Source organism: Capra hircus, chromosome 10 (genome assembly GCF_001704415.2).
Source record: "Capra hircus breed San Clemente chromosome 10, ASM170441v1, whole genome shotgun sequence".
In the NCBI taxonomy this organism is placed as follows: Eukaryota; Metazoa; Chordata; class Mammalia; order Artiodactyla; family Bovidae; genus Capra; species Capra hircus.
Genome location: NC_030817.1, coordinates 82413512 through 82440607, shown reverse-complemented (window position 1 = coordinate 82440607; position 27096 = coordinate 82413512). Strand labels below are relative to the sequence as shown.

Here is a 27096-nt window from a genome sequence, read left to right as displayed (position 1 = left end):
GGTCACAAAGAGTCGGACACGACTGAGTGACTACTCTTAGCTTACCTAACTTATACTGAACAGTGTTACCAAGGGATGGCAAATATCTAACATATGCAGTCACTAAAAACTTGCACAGCCACGGCAGATATCACAAATCTATTATTATACTCTTAACCACTAAACAAGAAAACTGCAAACACACCTCATATGTAAAACTTAATTCAATAAGAGAGAAACACAAAACAAAAAAATATATACCAACAATCCAAGTGACTCTGCAGAAGAAATTTGGAAAAAGTCAAGGAAAAAATGAGTTGAGTAGTGAAGTCCATCCAACTTTCTCATAAACACACACAAAAAAAAACGCATACCAGGGAAACTTTCGCTCTTAATAACATTAAGAAGAAAGTTTAGGGCTTAAGAAGACATGAAAAACTCAAATGGGCAATAACAAAACTAAAAAGAATCATACTCACTTGCTTTCTTCATCCAAAAGATGGAGCAGGCCTGTTGGTTTCTTGCTAATAAGATTTATGCAACAGGTATTATCAATATAGTCTATATTGTGCCAGCTGATACCTTCAGTTCTATATTCCTCCTAGGAAATAACAAATTAACAATTTATTCATCTTGCAGAAAATAAAAAGGTATGTGAGAATAAGGACTAAAAATTTTTACCAGGATTAAAAGAATAGACTAAACTTTTAAAAATCATTAATCTACACAATGAAAGAAATGTATATTTTAGTTGCATAAAATCGTGATATAGTATATGTCTATTTTAATAGTACATGCAACCAAATTTTCTGATTAGAATCCTATTTGTGATTCCACTCAGATGGAAAACTAAGTCTGATTTGTTTTAGCTACACTATCTGATGATTACACTAAGGAAAAATATAAAACGAAAAAGACTAATTTCTCCCACACAACTTGAAGCCATCAAAAAGAATTACTGGATAACCAACAGTGAATTTACTGAAACAAAGTCTGAGAAAAGTGGAAAACTATCACCTCCAGTGATCACTGATAAAAATCATATAGAATTCATACGTACTCAACTTTGGCAAAAAAAAAAAGAATAACTTTCAAAAGGCAGGGGCAGAGTAGTTTCCCCAATTCCAAGACTAAATAACTCAAAGCTCACACTCTGAGTAACCTTTGAAACTCTCTTATGAAACCCCTACTGTTCCTTCTTCAACCTCTACATGGGAAATAAATATCCTTTTATTCATCTCTGTGATGCTTTTACTTTTAAACTGTCAGAAAGATGATTCTGAAAATAAAGAAGGTTCTACACTGCAACGATATTTAGGCACCAAACTAATATCCTGTTCATCTGATGGTTTTAGTATTCACTGATTATCTCTCAGCAAATACAGTGGTTTTGTGAAACAGTGATTTTAATAATTTAATCACTTTCTGTATTATTATTATCCTGTAAGGAAAAGTAGACCCTAGTATAAACTAGTTACTCTAATTGCAAAAAGTAAATGCTAACTTAATTTTTCCCCCTCAACAGTTTCACAAGCAAGTAGTGCTATATAAAGGTCACCCCCAAGCAATAGTAAAGTTTTTTCCCTATTCCTTTTCACAGCATGGATAAAAAGCATACTAGATAGTGTAAGCATATGGATTTTTATATTCTTTACTAGTATTTCAAAATCCCTTCTCATTCCAGTTTCCCAATGGTGATTCAGATCCTCCTGCTGCTGCTGCTGCTAAGTCACTTCAGTCGTGTCCAACTCTGTGTGACCCCATAGACGGCAGCCCACCGTCCCTGGGATTCTCCAGGCAAGAACACTGGAGTGGGTTGCCATTTCCGTCTCCAATGCTCCTGCTCAAAGTTAACTATTATCCTAACTTCTAATACCAGTGACAAAACCCACCTCTTTATAAAAATTATATATATAGAACCATGCAATACATATTCTTTTCATCTGGCTTTTCTTCTGTTACTCAACATTATGTTTCAGAGAAACATCTATGTTGTCGATTGCATCTATGCATTTTAAGTGCTGTAAGACAGGGGTTGTGAAGTACTACTTTTACTCATTTATGCATTGTCTAGGCTGCTTTCTCAAAGTAATAGCAGAGCTGAGACCACATGACCTCCAAAACCCAGAAGACTGATTTACTTATGCTTTTTTATAAGTATACTTTTTTATAGAAAAGTCATGCCAAAATCTGCTATGGAGCATTAACTCTCACTTTAATATACAACAGAATCACATGACGAGCTTGTTAAAAAAAAGAAGCCACAAACTCAGAATTTGTGAATAAGAAAGTTTGGGGTAGTGCACTTGGAAGGAGTGCCTAGATGATACTGATTGTACCAGTAGGGATAGGAGAAGAATAACTAACTCCTCAAGAACCAATGATATATATAATACACTCATCTACTGGACTACTGATGGACATTACACTCATTTCCAATTCTGGCTATTAAAAATAATGGCATTATGTACATTTCTGTGCAAAACTTTTTGTAAGCATTTATATAGATTTGGAGAGTGAAACCACCGGCTTATAAACTACAAACATACAAACTCAGAAGATACCGCCAAACAATTTTCTAAAGTGGCTGTACCAATCTATGCACCCACCACCAGTGTATGAGACTTCCCAGTGCACAGTATTTCTCTAATATCTGTATTATCAGTTTTTTTCATTTTAGTCATTCTGGTGAATGCCTAGAAATATTTAAGTATGGGTTTAATTTTATTTTCCCTAAAGACTAATAAATGAAATATCTTTTCCTATGTTTACTTTCCATTTGGATGTCCTCACATGCCTACATTCATAATAAAAATTCTAAGAAAACATCCTTGCCTTGTTCTCAATCTTAGGGGGAAATCATTTAGTCTGTTTCCATTAAGTATGATATTAACTGTTGTTTTTTTGTAAATGGTCTTTATCAGGAAGTTCCCTTCTATACCTCGTTTGCTAAAGGTTTTGTTTTGAACAAGACTGAGTATGTAATTTTATCAAATGCATTTTATATTTTTATTGAGAACACCATGAATTTTTTTCTTCTTCTGTTTTGTTAACGGATGAGTTAAACTAATTGGTGGTCAAATGTAATACACACCAGAAAAAACTCCACTTGGTTCTGATATATTATCCTTTTGTATATCTCGCTGGACTTAGTTTATTAATATTTGTTTAAATATTAGCAAATTGAAAATTTCCTAAACAAATATTAGCAAACTGAAAATTTCCACTTCTAATAATGTTCTTCACAGATTTAGGTTATCTTGGCTCCCTATAATATGTTGAGAATTGTCCCCTTTTATCTATTCCACATAAAAATTTATGTCAAACTGAAAATACTTTCACCATTTATGTCAAACTGAAAATACTTCTTTCACCATTGGCAGAATTCATCAATGGTGCCATTTTGGCTTACAATGTCCTTTACGGAAAGAATTTAATTACATATTTAATTTCTTTAATAGTTACATTTTTTTTTGGTTGTGCTGGGTCTTCTTAGGGCTTCTCAAACATGTGTATGTTGGATTTTTTTGTTTTTTGTTTTAATTTTGGAAAATTATCAGCCATTGTTTCTTCAAATAAAGCTTCATTCCTATTCTCTCACTTTCACATATGTTTTCCAGAATTCCTATTATACATATGCTAGATCTTTTCACTATGTCCCATATGCCTCTTACAATATTTGTTTTCCACCTTTATTCATCAAGCTGGTATTTCTTCTGACCTATCTTCTAAATCACTAATTTTCTCTTAAGTTATATCTAATTGTGAAAAATTAATATTATGTTCTTAATTTCACCTACTTTTTAGTCCTAGATTTTCCTAAATTTAGGATTTTTTTTTTAAGTTTGCTGTTCTTTAATAAAATTATCACTTCAAAAAATTTCTTGAAGCCACTGTTTAAGTTCATGTTGGTAAGATCATTATCTGAATCCCCTATGGTAGTCTACTGTCTCACTTCTCATGGTTTTTCCTCATGTTGGTTTCCTTCCTTGTATATCTTAAACAAACATCTCAGTTAAAAACCTGAATGCTCGCATGTGAAAAAGTGCAGAGATAACTTTAGTAATGAGATGATCTCTTTCTCCATCAGAGACTGAATTTGCTCTTAGCAGGTGGCTAAGAACACTGGAAATTCTACACTGTTTTAACCCAATCAGGAACTGAAATTATTTTAAACTGAACTTTAGCCCCTATGATGCCTGCCTGCTCTATTTCTGCTTTGGTGGTTGGCTTAGTCACTGAGTCATGTCTGACTCTTGTGACCCCACAGACTGTAGCCTGACAGGCTCCTCTGTCCATGGGATTTCCCAGGCAAGAATACTGGAGTGGGCTGCCATTTCCTTCTCCAGGGGATCTTCCTGACCCAGGGATTGAGCCTGGGTCTCCTGCATTACCAGCAGTCTCCTATATGGCAGGTGGATTCTTTACTGCCTGAGCCACTGGAAAAGCTCTATGTCTGCATTACCTTTACTATAAGATATAACCCTTTGAGGTCTTGAAGCCTCTGGGAGTTGCCAAGGAGCTCCTCTTTTGTTCTTTAATCTGGACAAAATCCTTTTTGGAAGCCTTCTACCGGAACAGAAATGTCTCTAGCAACAAAGCATTCCCTGAATACTGAGTTCATCTCCCTAGACTTCATGCTTGCATATCTGAGCCCTGTAAAGCTTCACTTATTTGAAGGTACTCCAATGCTTTCAATTATGTTTTGTTCAGTTCTGTTATTTTTCAGATGTTCTGCAAGGCAAGTTTGGTCAAAATTTCTCAGTCTGACATCCCCAGGAGAGGAACAGACAAAAGAACCACTCGCTAGATTATGAACTCAATAATAAGATTCCTCAACTCTAAACTGTTTATCTTCAATGCCTAACAGTGCCTGAAATATAACTGACTCTCTTCAATACATCTTCCACAGTTCCAATTAAAATGTTTGCTAAACATACTCTGAACAACTATCTGATCGAGACTATTTCATCAAACTTATCTCCTTTCCTGCCCGCATCCTTATATCCTGTATTTCTGCTACACTGAATCATTTCCAGTTCATCAAAAGTGCTGTGCTATTTTATGCCTCACAGTTTTAAAGATACTGTTATCTTTGTTTAAAATATCTTTTCCCCATTGACAGTCTGGTGAGCTCAACTTTCTATTCAAAACTCTATTTCAGAGTCACTCTGCAGGAAATCTCTGCAGACTTTCAACAAATTCTAATAAATTTCATCCTTTCTATTATTACTTTACCTTATATTTGATTTTAGTACCTATCATCCTGCATGGCAATTATTACATATCTCCCCCATCTTAAGTGCACATGTATTAATTTTGGGCAAGATTTAGAAGTGAACTTCAGTAATTAAAATTCTCAAAATGTTTCCTCCCAAAGCATCTTTGGTATATTTTTATTTCTATCACTTAATGGTAAGCACTACATGTTAGGTGATATTATAAAAAATAATACTATCTTTTAACAGTGGTGCTTAAACAGTTGTGCTTAAAGCCAAGACAGAGCAAGCCCCAATGACAGGAAACTGTTGTGATTTTCTGTTCATTTCTTTTCTTCATTATTTCCTTTCAGTTGAATGTGAACCCAGCTTCTATTTCTGTCTTCATACACAAACTTAACTTCCATAAACTCAACTTGTTCCTGAATTCAAATCTGGCTCAGAAAAAGAATCCACATTTCTTTTGACCCTGAAGTTACCCTAAGAATTCTCATGTAAACTGATGGCTTACTCTTTCTATCCTAATTCAATCAATTTGACCATCTCATAAAAAATATGTAGTTACTCAATTTGGCCTCTCTATACTGTCCTATTTCTTTGTATCCACATTCTAAGCTGATTTAAGATTCTATTAATAAGCTCCTCTATCCCATCCTTGAACTAAGAGATAAAGGAATCAAACAAGCATACTTAATATGACACACTGTGACCAAGGCCACAAAAGCAATTAAAAATCAAAAACATCAACAAAAATCAAAACAAATCCATAGACCTTTTCATTCAAAGGTTCCATCAAATAAGCACATATTACTGATTCTACTTAAGGCCTTTTAATTAAAACAGAAAACCCTGTGTGATAAGGCCCAAAAAACTATGCGCTCATCTGTCATTTGCTTACACTAATACAAAGACAATAATATCTTTATCGAAATCAACACTTAAAATACTTATCATGACTGTGACTCAAAAAATTTACGTGGTGTATATGAAGGTACAGGTGGGGGTTCAGGGAGTGGGAAAGGGGCAAGTGAACACACATTCACATCCTCACATACTTGTGTGCTCAGTTGCTCAGCTGCGTCCAACTCTTTGTGAACCCATGGACTGTAACCCACCAGGCTCCTCTGTCCTTGGGATTTTCAAGGCACGAATATTAGAGTGGGTTGCCATTTCCTCCTCCAGGGGATCTTCCCAACCCAGGTATTGAACCCACGTCTCCTGCATCTCCTGCATTGGCAGGTGGATTCTTTACCACCAAGCCACCTGGGAAGCCTATTCAGGTACTCACTTGCTCCAGTTTAAAGATATGCTGATTAAAGTAGTGTTGTAAACGTTCATTAGCAAAATTAATACAGAACTGTTCAAAGCTATTATTTTCATAATCTTCAAACCCAAAAATATCAAGAACACCAATGGACAAAGTCTGTGAAAAACAAGAAAGAAATTATGGTTAAAAAATGATGCTTAAATTTATTTCATGAACTTACATTTCACAATATAAGTAACAAAATGTTCAAAGTTCTTCAATAGCAGTAGATGAAAACTTGAGGGGACCCAGTGGTCAACCAAAATATACTACAAATTAAAAGCATTTTGGTTCTATTTATCTTCATCATTTTCTTTTTAATTATAAAAATACATCCAAAGTTTTAACACATGTAATTCATAGATTACTTCACAGAAATGTACAAAGCAGAGTTAAAGACTTGTTACTTCAATACCACAAATCTCTAAATCCCCAGAGACAAGGGAAGGAAAAAAAAAAAAGGCTATTGGAAAGTTAGAAGGTTAGTAAAGTAAAGCTAGGTTAATCCTGGGTATGCCTGGTTCTGCCAAAGGATCATGCAAATTTTCCTAGTTTGACTTCTCTATCCCAATAAACTTCTGCTTTAAGGTAGGCTAATAAGCATATTTCTTGTCTTACACAGGCTAGAAATGAAACTGGATATCAAACATTAACAATATTTTTATCAAAAGAAGTCACACAAGATTTATGACATTAACTTAAAAAAAAAAGATTTATGACATTAAACAGTTCTAAAAAGATTACAGCAAACCACTTCACCATCCTCAATTTCTGGTTCCTAAAGTCAAAAACACTCAAATCTTTTTAGTTGCTTGGTACAAAAGAGTATAATATTTATTCTTCTATTTCTTGATATTTCACTTCCAGAAACAATCTTCTAACTTCTTGCTAAGGATGATGAATATTCAGCTCTAACACCCCAAACCATTCTTCTTCCCACACCCCACCTCATGCTTAAAATAGAGTTATATGACAGTTGTGATTAAATGAAACAATTTTTCTCCACTGGTGCTAAGAGATACTGGGCAGACTGATGTAATGAGCGATAAATAGCAAGAGACTTTTAAAGTCTCCATAAGAGTATTTTGTTTGATTACTTCTGCTGACTAATTCTAAGCCCTTACAAAAAGCAGTGAAAATAATGATCTTCTAAAAGAAATCAATTTGGTAATTAGATTAAAATTGAAATCAATTTCCTACTAGTGGACTTAAGGCATGACATGGTCATATAAGAGCAATTATATTAATAAATTTAAGACAGTAGGATTAAGTAATAAAGATGACACACTGCTATTTGGCCTGAAAAGGTAGACTATTTCATAAAAGTTGTTGGGAAATAAAAATGGATTTGAAAAGATTAAAGGTAAATATCTGAAATCTTTCATGTTTATAAATTCCACCAGGGGAAAAAAAACATAAACATAATTGTGAACACAAATATGAACATAAAAAATTAAATTCTAAAAGTATTATAATAAACATTTATATTTTATAAACTTGGCCTAGACGAGCCCTTCCTATATTAGAAAAATCAACAAATAAAACCTAGGGCAATAAAGTAAAATAATGACAGATTTAACTGGGGACAAAACTTTAAAATATATAGGCTTAAAAACATAACACAAACAAATCTTTAAAGTTAAGAGAAAATATTTGCACTATATATCAGAAACTTTGTCTCTGCAATATCCAAAATGACTTGCAATAAAATGACAAATGAGATAAAAATAACAAAAATATATAAAGAAATAATAAAGAAAAGAAATAAAAAAGAGAAACCATGAGAAGATACTTGACTTTCATCTAACACTGAAACAATTCGTAATAAAATAGTCCCCCTAATCAGATTAGCAAGATGAAAATACTGATAATATTCAACTGAGTAAAGTTATAGGGAAACAGGCACTTTCATTCATCACTAACGAAGTGCAGTCTTTTTTTGAAAAGCCACTTAGCAGTAGCAACCAAACTTTTTAAATATTTATGTATCCTTAAGTCCAACAATTTGAGGATTTTATCCTAGAGAAATATGCACAAGGAGTATCTGTTACATAATCATTTATAACAATAAAAAATGTATTTGAATGGGGTAATTTATGCTACATATACATATTATATAATGTTACAATATTAAAAATAATGAGGTCCAGATATATATCAAGACATAGCTAGGTTAAAAAAATACAAATTAGAAACAATGCAGGCACCATGATCCTATTTTTACATTTAAAAGCAACTCTGTAGGGGTACATCTACAGTAAGGTAAGGACATAGAGTAAAAGCTTTGACACACAGAAAGAACGGTTTCCCTGAACAGGGTCACAGAAACAGTAGTAAGGAGAGAAATAGCAGGAAATACTATAAGGTGATACTTATTGCTATATATAATTCTGTGTTTTTAAATGTCATGCATTAACCATTTCATTAAAACAGTTTTTCAGGAAAAATATATTAGAGTCCAACATATGTCTACCTTGGTATTTTGCTCCAAATCTTTACTATTCATAAGTGCATGATTAATCCGAAAAACGATCCAGTCAAACAGGGCACTATATAAAGACTTAGCCATAGAGTTCCTCACTGTCACAGCCTAGGGGAAAAAAAAAAGTTAGGAATCCAAGTGAAATTGGCAACAATCTGGGAAAAAAAAAAAAGCTTATTATCTTGAAATAGAAATGAACTTTTATCTCAATATAAATAATTTATAATTGAAGTTTTCTATATATACTCATTAATTTAATCAAACTCAGGAAATCCAGGCTAAAACTGCCATGGAAGATTCAAAAAGCAAAATGTAGGTCACTCAATTCAAAATAGTTTTACTAAAAATTGGGGTATATATTTCATCTAGTAAAGAGAGTAGAATAGGAAGTTTATTAACAAATGAACTTCGCCAGCTAAAGTGAGGAAGAATATTCTAGGCATAGGAATAAACCTGTTAGCAAACAGCATCAGTTATCTGTGGAATCCTAGTCAGACACTTGAAACAATAGTAATATCACCACAATTACATTCCTAGTTGTCTTCAGCCTGTCATCCAGTAACATCTAGAATTTCTTCCTCCCCAAACACTGACAATTCTTTCATTATGGAGTTACTGTGATTTGTTTTTTCCCCTCACCTCCAGCTTTCCCCAGTTTATGGAAACTCTGTATATATACTCAGTTTTTGTGAAAACCTGAAACTGATTCTAAAAAATGAAGAATATTACTTAAAGAAAATTCAACTTTTAGAAGGCACTACAACCTAAAAAGAGGGTTGGGGAAGCACATGTCTTAGACAACTGAATACTATCACTTAAAAAAACAAATCATAATAATTTATGTATTTATTATTTAGGGACTTATTTTGAAGTTTATATATTAGAGTAGGTACAGAGCATTGATTAGGAGCTAGACTATATTCCAATTTCAGTTTCTTACTTATTCTAACAATTTGAGATTTGTCAACTTGCTGAAACTCTTAGGCTACAATCTTTTCTTACAACTGTAAAATGGAGACAATACTACAACTGACTACATATAAATGATGAATCAATTTCTGAATTTAAGTGAAAAAAAAAAAAGCTTCAAGTTGCTAGAACACACTATTACCTACACAGGAAAAGAGAAAACAGGTATCAAATTCTCTATCCAACAATTAAAACTTGAACATACTTGGAAAATGTTTAGAAGTTCTGAGAGAAAAAATAATGTGAACCTAAAATTCTATTCTTGGGCAAGTGATCAACAACGTATCTTTAAAATATCAAGAAAATCAATAGCAGAATATATAGACAGAATAATCATTCTATGCTTCTGAGGGGTGGAGGGGGGAATATGGGATTAAGAAAATCTGATTAAATTCAGCAAAAGCGAAATATTTTAAAACATAGAGTAAGAAAACATGCTAGTTGCCATAATCAATATAAATGAGCTGAATTTTTTGTTAAAGGACAACTCTTCATATCAAATTAAAAGATTCAGAAAAAATTCAAATATATGAATATGCCTTTTTGTACCATAATTCCCAATATTACACTTTTAGCCTCTTTTCTCTGAAATGCAGTCCTGTCATGGCTTGACCTCAATCAGCTCTGCTGCTGCTGCTAAGTCACTTCAGTCGTGCCCGACTCTGTGCGACCCCATAGACGGCAGCCCATCAGGCTCCCCGTCCCTGGGATTCTCCAGGCAAGAACACTGGAGTGGGTTGCCATTTCCTTCTCCAATGCATGAAAGTGAAAAGTGAAAGTGAACTTACTCAGTCGTGTCCGACTCTTAGCCTAAATACCAATTATTTTCCCACTCAAACAGATCTTGCTTAGTGTTTCCTGTCTCACTGAATGTTACCAATATTCTTATAGTTGTATGTACCACAAAATCAGGATTCATGCCTGACGTCTCCTTCTTCCTCCCGGATTCCCACTAAGAACTCACTGCCAAATCTTGTTGACTTAATCTTCTAATTTTTTTTCTTTCTAAATATACCCATTTCTCCCTATCAGAATGTCACCTTTCTAGACACAGCAGCAAGCATCCTTCTCCTCAGGAGTAGTAACTACTACAGCCCCCAAACTCATCTTTGCACATTCACTCTTGCCCTCTGTGTTAGAATCCTAAGATGGTTCCCAACACTCCCATCACTGGGTATACATGCTCTCTAAATCCCCTCACAGCAGGGGATTTAGACAGCAGGACTGTAAAGATGATGGATTTCACTCCTATAACTATCTTATGTTATAAGACAAAGGTGAAGGGATTTTAAATATATAATTATGGCCCCAAATCAGCTGAAATTTTTAGTTAACCCAAGAGATACTGTCCCAGGTAGAGGTGGCTTACTAGGGAGTGAGTGCATGCATCAGAGGTTCTCATGCTGGACCTGAAGAAGCAAGCTGCCATGCTGTGTACAGGACCACATGACAGGAAATGCCAAGTACACTCCAGCTGCTGAGAATGGCCCCTGACAGCAAACAAGAAACTATGGACCTCAGTCCTACAAGGAAGTGAATCCTGCCAACAAATTGTGAACCTGAAAGAGGATGTTGAGTCTCAGATTAAAAAACAGCCATCAAGAATATCTTGACTTCAGCCTGGTGAAACCCTGAGTAGAGGACCCAGCTAACCCAGGCCCAGATCCACGGAAACTTTCTGATAATAACTTTGGGTTGTATTAAGTCACTAAATCTTGTTACGCAGCTACAGGAAACTAACACACTCTCCTCCAACTGATTGTTCACACTGCTGTCAGATTGTCCTTAAAAAAAACAAACAAACTCTAAGGCAGCTTTTTTGCTTAAAACACTTCTTTCCATTGCTCTTCAGATAAAATACTAAAATCCTTAAGGACTGCTCTTCATTTTACCCATAATACCTAGCACAATTCTAGGCAAAAAAATCTGTTTCAAATATTTACTAAATAAATAAATAAATACACCAAACAAATGTGCTCAGTCCCTCAGTCATGTCTGACTCTTTGCAGCCCCAAGGGATGTAGCCCACAGGCTCTTCTGCCCATGGATTTTTCCAGGCAAGAATACTAGACTGGGGTGCCATTTCCTACTTCAGTGGATCTTCCAGACCAAACAAACATAAACCAAAATAAAACAGGGGCAACAAAAATAATCTCAGAAAGCTGAATTTAAGGTTAAAAGATGCAAATAAACATAACAAATATTTAACAATCAAAAAAGTCGAGAAAGAAAATATAAAAGCATTGAACCTTTATGTAAAAGAAGAGCAAAACTCTTAAATGGTTTGACTTTTTCTGTGGTCTACAAAGGCACTCTCAAAGTTGGCAACTATAAAATATGACATAAGATACCTGAATAATGAGGAGATGTGGACTTACAGGTACAATCAGGAGAGACCCCCAAAAATGGGATAAATGGATCAGCGTCTGACTAGAAAGCATTCTCTACACTTAAATTACTATTTTCCCACCTCCATGTCTTCTAGTCTCATATTCTTATCCTATCTTTATAATAGTCATCGCTGTGATTTCTCATCATTTTTGTAAAATTTCACCATGAAGGAGTAGACCTTTCAATAATTTTCCTACTCCTATATACTTCCAGTATTCTTGGGCTTCCCTTGTGGCTCAGCTGGTAAAGAATCCACCTGCAATGTGGGAGACCTGGGTTCCATCCCTGGGTTGGGAAGATCCCCTGGAGAAGGGAAAGGCTATCCACACCAGTATTCTGGCCTGGAGAATTCCATGGACTCCACAGTTCAATCAGAAAGAGTCAGACACGACTAAGCGACTTTCACTTCACTTCACTTTCATATACTTTGGTGGTAAAACAGTAATATTGGCTCCCTGTAGCAATAAAACTTTAGTGGAAGCCTTACTATACAGATGATATTTAAAGCCATGGGACTGAGTGAGACAACTGAGATAAAAAGTATACAGAAGGAAAGACAAAGACTGTCCTACGGAACCCCATCCTTTATGAACAAGAGTCAGGAAGAAGAAAAAATCCAAAAAGAACTGCAAAGGAGTGGCCAACAATGAAAAAGTAACCCAAGAGTATGATGTATCAGAAGATATGATGTGCTCAAGAAGGAAAAATCATCTGTGTCAAATATTGCTACCTACCCATATAAATCAAATGAAAATTTAAAATGGTGATGAGATTAAGATCATCAGAGAAAAATGTAAGCGTACTGTTTAAAATCACATTCAACTTTAAAAGTTTCCAAGGCTATGGTTTTACCCGTGGTCATGTATGGATGTGAGAGTTGGACTGTGAAGAAGGCTGAGTGCCGAAGAATTGATGCTTTTGAACTGTGGTGTTGGAGAAGACTCTTGAGAGTCCCTTGGACTGCAAGGAGATCCAACCAGTCCATTCTGAAGGAGATCAGCCCTGGGATTTCTTTGGAGGGAATGATGCTAAAGCTGAAACTCCAATACTTTGGCCACCTCATGTGAAGAATTGACTCATTGGAAAAGACTCTGATGCTGGGAGGGATTGGGGGCAGGAGGAGAAGGGGACGACCGAGGATGAGATGGCTGGATGGCATCACTGACTCGATGGACGTGAGTCTGAGTGAACTCCAGGAGATGGTGATGGACAGGGAGGCCTGGCGTGCTGCGATTCATGGGGTCACAAAGAGTCGGACAGGACTGAGCAACTGAACTGAACTGAAGTTGATAGAAAATTTATAAGCAAGTTTCAAGAGCCCAGAAAATATTTCAATCAACACTACTGTCATTTTCATTCTATTAAGAGCAAGAATCTAAACCTAAACTTCAAAAAGCACTTAGAGTTCCCTGATTTCAAAGAAAATCTATTCATACCTCTGCCAGTTTGTATGGTAAAATAAGCTTTTCTCCCACTGTCACAGTCTTCCTTGTAACTAGTGCTTCGAATAGCATCTCTTCTTTAACCTATAAAGCAGAAAAGTAAATTCAATATAAGATTTATAACAATGGTTGAATTACTTATTGAAACATCACACAGAGAAAAAAATTATGAGAAATGCAAATATGCAATAGAGAAAAAACAGAAAGAGAATATACTGGGCAATTTAATTATTGGCCAAAGTGGAATTTAAGTGTCCCACTCACCCTTCTTCACCACAAAAAAGACACAAAGGGTAAATAAGACAGTTTGGTCTTTTTAAAGTTTTCTTTCTGATCATAACAGAGAAACATGTTTCATTGTGCAGAGTATGAAAAATATACAATAGCACAAAAAGTATTTTAAGACAGTCAGTCATAACCCTACAACCTGGATACAAGGACTAAAAAATAACAATACTTTTTCTCTTAATTCTTACTTATTAACTGAATTTATCTGGCTGCACCAAGTATAAGTTGTGGCATATGGGGTCTGAGCTCCCTGACTAGTAATCGAACCCAGGTCTCCTGCTTTGGGAGCATGGAGTCTTAGCCACTGGACCACCAGGGACATCCCAACAATACTTCTTGAATTCCAGGAACATTACAATGGATAGTTATTGATGTTTCAGATGTTTATTTTCACTTACAGATGTTAAACTTTAAAACAGTTGCTGTGGGGAGGGAGGTGGGAGGGGGGTTCATGTTTGGGAACGCACGTAAGAATTAAAGATTTTAAAATTTAAAAAATAAAAAAAATAAATAAATAAAAGTTATGCTTCCTTTATTCTTACTCTCTCTATAGAAGCCAAAACAAAAATGATTTTCTCATGTATCACCTCAGTTCATGTTTTTATACTTATAAAACAACAGTGAGTCGTTACCCTGCCACCAGCAAACTCACGACAGATCAATCATGTTTTAAAATAAGATTACACCATAAAGAAAATAAACCTTCTTTTGGAGCATCCATTGCTGAATCTTCAGATTCCAAACAACAGAAACATATTGAGGCAAATTAACTTCACAAGATGAATAGCCAAAGTTTAAATGTAAAAACCTCAACCTTTCAGATATATTTAAAATATTTCAAGAATCAAATTATCGATAATGCAGATTACACAAAATGACAAAACTAAGAAAAAACACATGACAAAAAAAACACTAATATTCTGAGGAGTATTTCTTCATGCAAGCAATTATTATTAAAACCGAACATCGGAAAACAAATGACCTATGCAACAGATATAAGAAATGTTTTTAAAGGAACAAACAAATGTAAACTGGTAACAACATGGGCAAAGATGACTTCTATACCCTTATATAAATTGGTATAATCACTATCGACAGTAATATGTCAGTAACAATAAAGCTCAGTATGTGTATATACCATACCCAAGATTTTTCTCCTTGAATTATATCCTAGAATAATTCTCACACATGTTAACAAGGATATATGTACAAGGCCTATCACAGTACTATCTATAAATGGAAAATTACAAATAACCTCACTCCCCACTAAAAAAGAAAAATTATGTTTTATTCATATAAGAGAATTTTATACAACAGCTCAAAGAAGAATCTAGAATATATAAGCCAACACCGAAAAAACTTAAAAACAAAATATGAACTCAAAAAGCCAAGTTTTAGAATGATACATATAGTATAACACATATAAAGTGTGAAAACATTCAGAACGAAACTATATATTCTTCATGGACACATCTATCCATTTTGAAAATATAAAAATAAGAATGGGAATGATAAAAACTAAATTCAACTAGTGGAGGTGATGGAATTTTGGCTATTTCAAGTCTTAAAAGATGATGCTGTTAAAGTGCAGCACTCAATATGCCAGCAAATTTGGAAAACTTAGCGGTAGCCACAGGACTGGAAAAGGTCAGTTTTCATTCCAATCCCAAAGAAAGGCAAGGCCAAAGAATGTTCAAACTATCATATAGTTGTGCTCATTTCACATGCTAGCAAAGTAATGCTTAAAATCCTTCAAGCTAGGTTTGAACAGTATGTGAACCGAGAAATTCCAGCTGTACAAGCTGGATTTAGAAAACACAGAGGAACCAGACAGCAAATTGCCAACACCCACTGGATCATAGAAAAAGCAAGAAATAACAGAAAAAACATCTGCTTCATTGACTACACTAAAGCCTTTGACTACGTTGATCACAACAAACTGGAAAATTAAGACCTTAAAGAGATGGAAATACCAGACCACCTGACCTGCCTCTTGAGAAACCTGTAGGCAGGTCAGGAAGAAACAGTTAGAACTGGACATAGAACAATGCACTGGCTCAAAATTAGGAAAGGAGAATGTTAAGGCTGTATATGGTCACCCTGCTTATTTAACTTACATGTACAGCACATCGTGCAAAATGCCAAGCTGGATGAAGCACAAACTAGAATCAAGATTGCCAGGAGAAATATCGATAACCTCAGATATGCAGATGACAGTACCCTAAGGGCAGAAAAAGAAGAGGAACTAAAGAGTCTCTTGATGAAAGTAAAACAGGAGAGTGAAAAGGCTGGCTTAAAACTTAACGTTCAAAAAACTAAGATCATGACATCTGGTCCGACCACTTCATGGTAAATAGATAGGGAAAAAATTGGAACAGTGGCAGATTTTATTTTCTTGGGCTTCGAAATCACTGCAACAGTGACTGCAGTCATGAAATTACAAGATGCTTGCTCCTTGGGAGAAAAGTTTTGATGAACTTAGATAGCATATTAAAAACCAGGGACATCACTTTGCCGACAAAGGTCCATATAAGCCAAAGGTATGGTTTTTCCATTAGTCATGTACCGACATGAGAGTTGGACTATAGAGAAGGCCGAGCACCAAAGATTAATGTTTTCAAACCATGGTGCTGGAGAAGATGCTTGGGAATACCTTGAACAGCAAGGAGATCAAATCAGTCAATCCTAAAGGAAATCAATCCTGAATATTCAGAAGAATTGATGCTTTTGAACTGTGGTGTTGGAGAAAACTCTTGAGAGTCCCTTGGACTGCAAGGAGATCCAACCAGTCCATCCTAAAGGAGATCAGTCCTGGGTGTTCACTGGAAGGACTGATGTTGAAGCTGAAACTCCAATACTTTGGCCACCCGATGCGAAGACCCTGATGCTGGGAAAGATTGAGGGCAGGAGAAGGGGACGACAGAGGATGAGATGGTTGGATGGCATTGCTGACACAATGGACATAGGTTTGGGTGGACTCCGGGAGTTGGTGATGGACAGGGAGGTCTGGCATGCTGCGGTTCATGGGGCTGCAAATAGTTGGGCATGACTGAGCAACTGAACTGAACTGAACTGAACTGATTCATTGGAAGGACTGATGCCGAAGCTGAAACTCCAGTACTTTAGCCACCTGATGACTGACTGGAAAAGACCCTGATGCTGGGAAACATTGAGGGCAGGAGGAGAAGGGAGCTACAGAGGACGAGATGGTTGGATAGCATCACCAACTCAATGCACATGAGTTTAAGCAAACTCCGGGAGATAGAGAAGGATAGGGAGGCCTGGCATGCTGCAGTCCATGGCGTGGCAGAATCAGACACGACTGAGCAACTGAACAACAACAACAAATTCAAGGTGGAAGGTACAAACTTCCAGATATAATATAAAGGTCACATGTCATGGGAATGGAATGCACAACATGGTAACAACAGTTAATAAAAACTGTATTCCATATTTGAAAGTTGCTAAAAGAGGTCTTAGAAATCCTAATCACAAGAAAATAAACTTTTTGTAACTATGTATCCTGAAAGATGTCGTATGTCAATTATAACTCAATGAAAAACAAGAAATTATAGGGAAATCATTAAAAAAAAAAAGAAAATCTGAACACTGACTATATAGCTGAGACTAAAAACCAACTTATTTATTTTTAGGTGTTTTAATAACATTAAAAAAAATTTTTTTTGGAGTATAGATGATTTGTAGTGTTGTGTCAGTTTTGAGTCTGTGGAAAGGTGAATCCATTGTAAATATATGTGCATGCCTGCTCAGTTATGTCTGACACTTTGCAACTCCATGGACTTCAGCCCATCTAGTTCCTCTGTCCATGGAATTTTTCAGGCAAGAATACTGGAGTGGGTTGCCATTTCTGACTCCAAGGGATTTTCCCAACCAGGTGATCAAAACTGCGTCTTCTGCACTGGCAGACAGATTCTTTACCACTGTTCCACATGGGAAGCCATATTTTTATATATATATCTCCACCTTTTTTTTTAGAGTCTTTTCCCATACAGGCCATCACAGAGCACTGAGTAGGGTTCCCTGTGCTATACAGTAATTTCCTAATTATTGTGAATATTTTTATAAACATAGCCCTTATCTTTTAGATAACTGGGATTTTATTTCAGAAGTTGTTTTGAAAGAATTGGGAAGGAACAGAGGTGAAGATACAGATGAAAAGAGATGGGCCACATTAATAAGTGATGAAGCTTAACAATGGGTACTTGGGGATCTCTCCACTTTTGACCGCATTTAAAATTTCAATTAATAAAAACTTGGGAAAAAACTAAATTCATAGTAGTATTTATACTTCTGATGGGCAAAGTACACAGCGGACTTCAATTACATGTAATATTTTATTACTTGGATAATATTTTGAGTCTACAGGTATTTATTATACCTTTTTCATATATATTATTTTCTAAAAATTTTCATAATTTAACAGAAAAATATGTTAAAGTATAAATCAATACATAATAAGTATATAAGAAATGAAAGACAAATTATGTATCAAAAGAAAACATGAATAGAAAGAACATTAAGAAACATGACTAGAAAGCTAACATCATAGAGAAAATTTAAACATTAACAAAGTATTCACAATGAATACAAAAGTAGTGAGTTTAAAACATTTAATCAACAATTATTTCCCAGAAAAACACAAATCATCAAAATTAACTCAAACCAGATTTAAAAATCCTGAAAAAATCAGTCAACACAAAACTAATTGGAGGAATATTAAATACCATTGGTCACGGGGTTGATATTATTCATATCTTTAACAAACATATTATTCTTTGCTGATGATTCTTCTATTAAATGCAGAAAAAAGATTTTAAAGAATGGAAAACTACCCAATTCATTTTAAGGAGCTGATTTAATGCTGGCACTAAAACTTGACAATGATCACACACAAGTCTACACACATAACATAATCACATAAAATACACTAATCTTATTTGGATTTAATAAGCAACCTAAGAAAATATTACTGAATTCATATTTTAATCAGCTACCTTTATAATTTTCCAAATAGTCTTTAAATTTTATTGGACTTCCCTGGTGGCAGTGGTTAAGAATCCGCCTGTCAATGCAAGGGACATGGGTTCGATCTCTAGTCTGGGAAGACCCCACATGCCACGAAGCAGCTAAGCCCATGTGCTACAACTACTGAGCCTGTGCTCTAGAGCCTGAGAGCCTCAACTACTGAAGCCTGCCAGAGCCCGAGCTCCACAAGAGAAGCCATCGCAATGAGAAGCCAGTGCACCACAATGAAGAGAGAAGCCCCCTCTCGCCACAACTAGAGAAAGCCCACTTGCAGCAATGAAGACCCAGTGCAGCCCCTGCAAAAAAATTAGTAAATAAAATAAATAAATAAACTTCACGGGGGAAGTCCTTGGCAGTCCAGTGGTCTGGACCCAGTGGTTTTACTGCCAAGGGCCAAGGTTCAATCCCTACTTGGGAAGCTAAAATCCCACAAGCCTTAGGGCCAAAAAAACATTTTTAATAAAAAATAATGATAAATAAAAATATGGTCTAACTATAGGCAGGACACTCTGATAGGTGCTGTCAGATCTTCTCTAGCTCCTTGACTTTGAAGATATCTTCTTTCTACTTATTATTAAAACTTCAAATGCAAAACTTCGAATGCAAAAGAATGCTAAAACTACCACACAACTGCACTCATCTCACATGCTAGTAAAGTAATGCTCAAAATTCTCCAAGCCAGCCTTCAGCAATACGTGAACCGTGAACTCCCTGATGTTCAAGCTGGTTTTAGAAAAGGCAGAGGAACCAGAGATCAAATTGCCAACATCCGCTGGATCAATGAAAAAGCAAGAGAGTTCCAGAAAAACATCTATTTCTGCTTTATTGACTATGCCAAAGCCTTTGACTGTGTGGATCACAATAAACTGTGGAAGATTCTGAGAGAGATGGGAATACCAGACCACCTGACCTGCCTCTTGAGAAATCTGTATGCAGGTCAGGAAGCAAGAGTTAGAACTGGACATGGAACAACAGACTGGTTCCAAATAGGAAAAGGAGTATGTCAAGGCTGTATATTGTCACCCTGCTTATTTAACTTCTATGCAGAGTACATCATGAGAAAAGCTGGACTGGAAGAAACACAAGCTGGAATCAAGATTGCCGGGAGAAATATCAGTCACCTCAGATATGCAGATGACACCACCCTTATGGCAGAAAGTGAAGAGGAACTAAAAAGCCTCTTGATGAAAGTGAAAGAGGAGAGCGAAAAAGTTGGCTGAAAGCTCAACATTCAGAAAACGAAGATCATGGCATCCGGTCCCATCACTTCGTGGGAAATAGGTGGGGAAACGGTGGAAACAGTGTCAGACTTTATTTTTGGGGGCTCCAAAATCACTGCAGATGGTGACTGCAGCCATGAAATTAAAAGACGCTTACTCCTTGGAAGAAAAGTTATGACCAACCTAGATAGCATATTCAAAAGCAGAGACATTACTTTGCCGACTAAGGTCCATCTAGTCAAGGCTATGGTTTTCCCTGTGGTCATGTATGGATGTGAGAGTTGGGCTGTGAAGAAGGCTGAGCGCCAAAGAATTGATGCTTTTGAACTGTGGTGTTGGAGAAGACTCTTCAGAGTCCCTTGGACTGCAAGGAGATCCAACCAGTCCATTCTGAAGGAGATCAGCCCTGGGATTTCTTTGCAAGGAATGATGCTAAAGCTGAAACTCCAGCACTTTGGCCAGCTCATGCGAAGAGCTGACTCACTAGAAAAGACTCTGATGCTGGGAGGGATTGGGGGCAGGAGGAGAAGGGGACGACCGAGGATGAGATGGCTGGATGGCATCACGGACTCAATGGACATTAGTCTGAGTGAACTCCGGGAGATGGTGATGGACAGGGAGGCCTGGGTGCTGCGATTCATGGGGTCGCAAAGAGTCGGACACGACTGAGCGACTGAACTCAGAACTCATTATTAAAACTTCACTCCTCAAACCACTCCAAACTAGAAGGAATTTGAGAAGCTTGAATTCAAAAGGTGGGATTTGCTATCAAATCACACTTCGTTGTTAGTCTAACTTTAACACTGGTAAGCCCAATTTTCAGAATTGGATTCCCGGCCCCCTTCTCCTTTTTTTACAAACACCTGAGTGCCTCTTTAAATTTCCTAAATTGCTCTTATTAGTCTCTCACCAAAAAAGAAAATATTTCACTTGGACTAGAAGCCTTGGTACTTGCTGAATGCCTAAACTTGTAAGAAAGATCACTAGCCACAATGCTTTGTATTACCACAATACAAAATGAATGACTAAAACATCACCTGAAAGTCCTGTCTGAAAGATCTGTTTTCTGACCCTCATGACCTTCAAAATTACAGCTTTCAGATACCACACTTCACATTCTGGAACTCCTTTCTAATGAGTTAGTCTAGTTCCAATTTAAAGTACTCCCTCCTGCCTCTTCTACCAGGCTAACTCATTCCATTAAAGTTAATAAACAGCAAGGTATGTACAAAATAATAAAACATTGTAAGGTTAGATAAATAAGCACATCCACAGATCTCAAAGAACACTGCACTGCCACTACCTTATAATGGACACAAACTGGTAAACAATTAACTATGTTACAAAGCCAATACTGAATTATGCTAAGGAGAAGCAAATTGTTCTGTGCTGATGGAATCAGTTTAAACCATTTAATACAGTTAAAACCGATGAAGCAGTATATGAACCAAGATTTTAAAAATAAGTGATATTTTAACAGGAGAAAAAAAGGTTACTGATAATCGTAAAAAAAAATAAAATAAAATAAAACTGGAAATAATTAACATGTTCTTCAATAGGTGGGCTTCCCTAATAGCTCAGTTGGTAAAGAATCCACCTGCAATGCAGGAGACCCTAGTTCGATTCCTGGGTGGGGAAGATCTGCTGGAGAAGGGACAGGCTACCCACTCCAGTGTTCTGGCCTGGAGAATTTCATGGACTGTAAAGTCTATGGGGTCACAAAGAGTCGGACACAACTGAGCGACTTTCACTTTCACTTTCAATAGGTGAATGGAGAAACTGTGATATATGCACATTATGGAATAATATTCAGCAATAAAGAGAAATGAGCTATCAAGCCAGGAAAAGACACTGGATGAATCTTAAATGTATACTGCTACGTGAAACAAGTAAGTCTGAAAACATGATATATTAATACTATATGAATCTAATTACATTACATTCTGAAAAAAGCAAACCTACAAAGCTAGTGAAAATATGAGTAGTTTGTAGGGAGGGGCTGAACAGGTGACACACAGGGAAGTTTCAGGGCTGTGAAACTATTCTGTAAGATACTGCAGTGGAGGACACACAACATTACGCATTTGGCACAATCCATGCATATACACATACAGAATCCATGAATCTTAAGGTACACAAATTTTTAGCTGTGAGAAATCTCAGGAAAGAATGCAGGCCATGACATGGAAACTATATGACAAATATATGGAACAACCTCAGTGAAGAGGGAAGGAGGAAAAGGTACTGACCTAAATAATCTTGGAAAGGAACGGCTACCCAATCCAGTATTCTTTCCTGGAGACTCCCATGGACAGAAGAGCCCAGCAAGCTATAGTCCATGAGGTTGCAAAGAGTTGGACATCTCTAAGCAACTAACACACACACACAGTTGATTTAAAATGTTTCAGGTATACAGCAAAGTGATTCAGTTTTATTTATATATATAAATACATATCCTTTTTCAAATTCCTTTCCATTATAGGTTATTATAAAGTACTGAATACAGTTCCCTGTGCTATGCAGTAGGTCCTTATTGTCTATCTATTTTACATATGGTAGTATGTATCAGGTAATCCCAAATTCCTAATTCATCCCTCCCTCCCATTTTCCTTTTAGGTAACCATAAATTTGTTTTCTACGTCTATGAGTGTATTTCTATTTTATAACTAAATTCATTTGTATCATATGAGGGTCCCTTTGATAGCAAGGAGATCAAACCAGTCGATCTTAAGGGAAATCAAACCAGTCAATCTTAAGGGAAATCAACCCTGAATAATCATTGGAAAGACTGAGGTTGAAGTTGAAATTCCAGTACTTTGGTCATCTGATGCAAACAGCTGACTCACTGGAAAAGTCCCTGATGCTGCCAAAGATTGAGAGCAGGAGAAGAGGGTGTCAGAAGATGAGATGATGGCTGGATGGCATCACTGATGCAAAAGACGTGGACTGGGCAAACTTCGGGAGATGGTGCGGGACAGAGAGGCCTGGCGTGCTGCAGGCCAGGAGGTCACAAAGAGTTGGACATGACTGGACAACTGAACAACAGCAACATCATATTTTTAGATTTCACATATAAGTCATACCATATAATATCCTTCCATCAGTTGCATAGTTTGGAAATATTTTCTCCTATACCACAGGTTGTCTTTCCATTTGTTTACAGTTTCCCTTGTTGTGCAGATCATGTTTATCTTTATACAGACAGTCACATAAAAATATTTGGAGATATGTGAATATACTCAAGGTGAGTTTACACATACAGATTTCCTGTTCTATCAGAGGAGAGTGCCCATTAAAAACTACACCCCTTTTAAGATGAGCAGTTAGCCGAGAAAACATGAGGAATCATCAGTCCAGGAAGAAAGAGTAAGGTAATGAGGACCTTGATGTGGGAAGAAATGTCATAGGACATGAAGACTTTTGACTCCTATTTAACCATGAAGAAAGAAAAAATAGTACTCTTTTCTCCACCCATCTGGACACCCCATCTTCAAACAAAATAATCTGACCAACATCCTACTATGTAGGAGAAACTTTACAAAGACCTAGAACATGATATAGTATAGAGTGAAGTATTCATCCTATTCAGCAAATTTAGGAGTTACAGATATCTGGGACAAAGGGAAGCAGGGGAGAAAACCCAAATCTGGCACACATAATAGAAATAATTCCAATTCCTGGAGTAACACTATTAATTAAAAGTATTAACCCATTAATACCTACAAAATAGTTACACAAAATAAAAACTGAAAAGTTACCAGTATTTGAAATGAAAACTGAGAATATAATCACTTACTTCTAATAACTCTGAGACAACAGGCAGAACTTCAGGATTACAGATATCTATGGAGTCATCCCGGTATGTCTTCTTTTTATAACAGATATTACCCAAATGTAGTATTGCTGAGAGAAGAGAGAAAATCCTGTGAAAATAAAACCATAAATTACAGCTTGCTTATGTGACTTCTCTTACGCTTATTTCATTCCAAAATTCTAATGAAGCAAATAAACCAGTACAAATACAGAGTACTTAGTCTTCAGATAAATAAGAAATATGAGGATAATAATCATAACTACAAGAACTAAAATTTATTGAGTGTTTACCATGTCAGGCACTATGCAAAGTGCTTTATACAAACCCACTTTAAGAACTGTATCTACATCAGATATACAGACACAGTTGTTTGAAGGGGACTTGTTTCTTTTTGTTTTAAATTTTATTTATTTATTTTTGACTGTACTGGGTCTTCTTTGCTGCACAGGCTTTTCTCTAGGAGTGGCATGCAGGCTTCTCGTTGTGCTGGCTTCTCTTGGTGCAGAGCTCGGGCTCTAGAGCCCGCAGGCTTCAGCAGCTGCGGCACGTGGACTCAGCAGTCGCAGCTCCCGGCTCTAGAGCACAGGCTCAGTAGTTGTGATGCACAGGCTTAGTCACTCCATGGCATGTGGGATCTTCTCAGATAAGGGACCGAACCCAGTTTCTTGCATTGGCGGGCAGATTCTTTACCACTGAGCCACCAAGGAAGCCCTATAGGGGACTTAATATTGTCTGAATCTTCTGTGGTGTTTCAAAAGTCCATGATTTTCTAATTGCTTTTTATCCTACCTGGAATGTCCTTTCCCTCCACTGGCTATTTCAGATCTACTGAATTAGAATCTTTAAAAGAAAGGTCTGAGAATTTGTATTTTTTTAAACAAAGTAACCAAGGTGGTTTCTTTATTATTATATTTTTTAAATGCTTCCCCACATCATATTATACTGAGCATCATATTATAATGCCTTTTTTAAAAACAGTAATGGAGACCATTGGACTGTATGATCTAACAGTAGGCCCTTACTGTGAAACATCTACATCTCAATTGTCCTTCCCTCCTGTCTCAGAAGAACACGTGCCTCTCTTCCAGCCAACAGATAATCCCTATCCTTGGGCTCTACAGCTCATGAATTCAGTTTACTTTGGGACATTATTATACCTATTTTCTGTCTCTCACCTGAACTTGACAAGAACTTTCTATCGAGGTAAGCTCACCTCTCTTTTACTTTAAGCAAACCGCCTTATACCCCACATTGTTTCCTTCCCTTCACAGCAAGCGCTATAAAGCAACAGTTAAGGAAGGTACACAGCAAGGTTGGGGGCACCATGAACTCCTGTAATAATGTGCAAATGTTTATGGATTGCATTTTTAGGAAGAAGAGCTCTAACTTTCAACAGATTCTCAAAGAATTTATGACCAAAGAAAGCAATTCAAAACAAGTCTTTTCCAAAAATAAATTTCCTAATTCTAAGTAATGCTTAAGATGGAAGAGGCACTAGATCAGGAATATTAGAAAACTGTTTCAAAGGATCTCTACTGAGGGTAAAGGAATACAGTAAATAAACTCACTGTCTCCGTGTCTTGGGAAGAAATCCTACCATTTCCATGGCTAGTTGTAAGCGTTCAAAGTCATGCTTCAAATCTTCCCCCTCCACGGTGAAGCAATCCTGCTTTTTTAAAGAAAAATGGAAAAGAAAAATCAAGATTACCTATCGAAAAGCAACCTAAGCCACTCAGAAATATAGTCATTTTAGATAAGCATACCTATGCATATTTAGATATCATCAAATTTATTAGACTCTTATCCTACTACAAGCATGCAAACCAAACATATACCTACCTAAATACCAGTATGTTACCTTTCCCCTCTTCTTCACAACCACCCAAGCAAGGATCTCAAAAGTAACTTACAATAAAGAGCTGGCAAGACTCATAAAATGTTCTGATACCAAGTTTGATTTTGAGTGGTTCTGAAGAGTCTTGGAGATGCGAAGCATTTAAGAGATCAATTCCACATACAAATGTTATTTATTCAACAAATATTTAATAGATGCCTACCTATATGCAAGGTGCTGAACTAGATCCTGGGACACAAAAATACATTTTAGAAGAGGCATTAATTTAGTTGAGAAGAGGAGCCTAGACTTAATATAAAGATGTTTATATTACATCAACATTAGCTATCACATAAATAGTTCCTAACAAATAATATAAACAACACAGCAATCAGCAAAATGAAGAAGTATATGTGAAAGTACAAAAACTTTCAAAAGAACCCTCATAATATAAGCCAGTAAAAACAGTTATGGACTACCAGACTAAAAAATATTACTCTTCTAGAGCAACTCTTGCATTTCAGTTCCCCCAAAAGTCAAAAGGTAATACTGTACCATTTGGTAATACTGTACATCTTTAAAACAATAAAAAAAAGTCTTTACCTGCCTTTACTATGTGTTCTCATAGTCCGTTTACACTTATATTTTCAAAAACTTCCTCACATGTATTTATTTTTTAATGCCTATCTTCCTATGAAGTGTTATCAAATAGTCAAATAGTCAATGAACACATGAACTATTATTTGTCTAATTTACTGCAGATTTCCAGTATCAAGTCAGTGCTAAGAAAAAAGTAGGAAATTACTGGAGTAAATATACAATCAATGAATTATTTAACTGAATGAGACATTACTTTTAAAGAAATAAACAAAGTGCTCATCTATTTTTTAAAAAGTACTTATCAAGTATCTACCTCCTTTAGGTACTATAAATAATAAAATTTTAAACACTGTCTTAAAATGCTATTAAAAATAATTTTATTCTCTATGGAAAGGTATACATGGATTTTAAATTACTTTAAGAAAAGTTCTTTCTGACTATAAAATTTTTGGTAAGCAATTTTAAGACATATTTCTACAGACATGACAACATCCTAACCCACTAAA

The 27096-nt window shown here is 36.0% G+C and overlaps 1 protein-coding gene across 7 annotated transcripts in view; it reads right to left on the bottom strand.

The window, feature by feature from the left end:
• MYO9A (myosin IXA) overlaps positions 1–27096 on the bottom strand; it is a 241476-nt gene that overhangs the window by 136443 nt on the left and 77937 nt on the right. For all 7 annotated transcript variants that reach the window (XM_018053556.1, XM_018053558.1, XM_018053557.1 and 4 more), the window contains 6 exons: positions 25725–25822; positions 24139–24265; positions 13783–13872; positions 8978–9094; positions 6487–6621; positions 459–580 (listed from right to left, as the gene is read on the bottom strand). In XM_018053556.1, coding sequence (XP_017909045.1) covers positions 459–580; positions 6487–6621; positions 8978–9094; positions 13783–13872; positions 24139–24265; positions 25725–25822 — 689 coding nt within the window. The remainder of the gene's footprint in view (positions 1–458; positions 581–6486; positions 6622–8977; positions 9095–13782; positions 13873–24138; positions 24266–25724; positions 25823–27096) is intronic.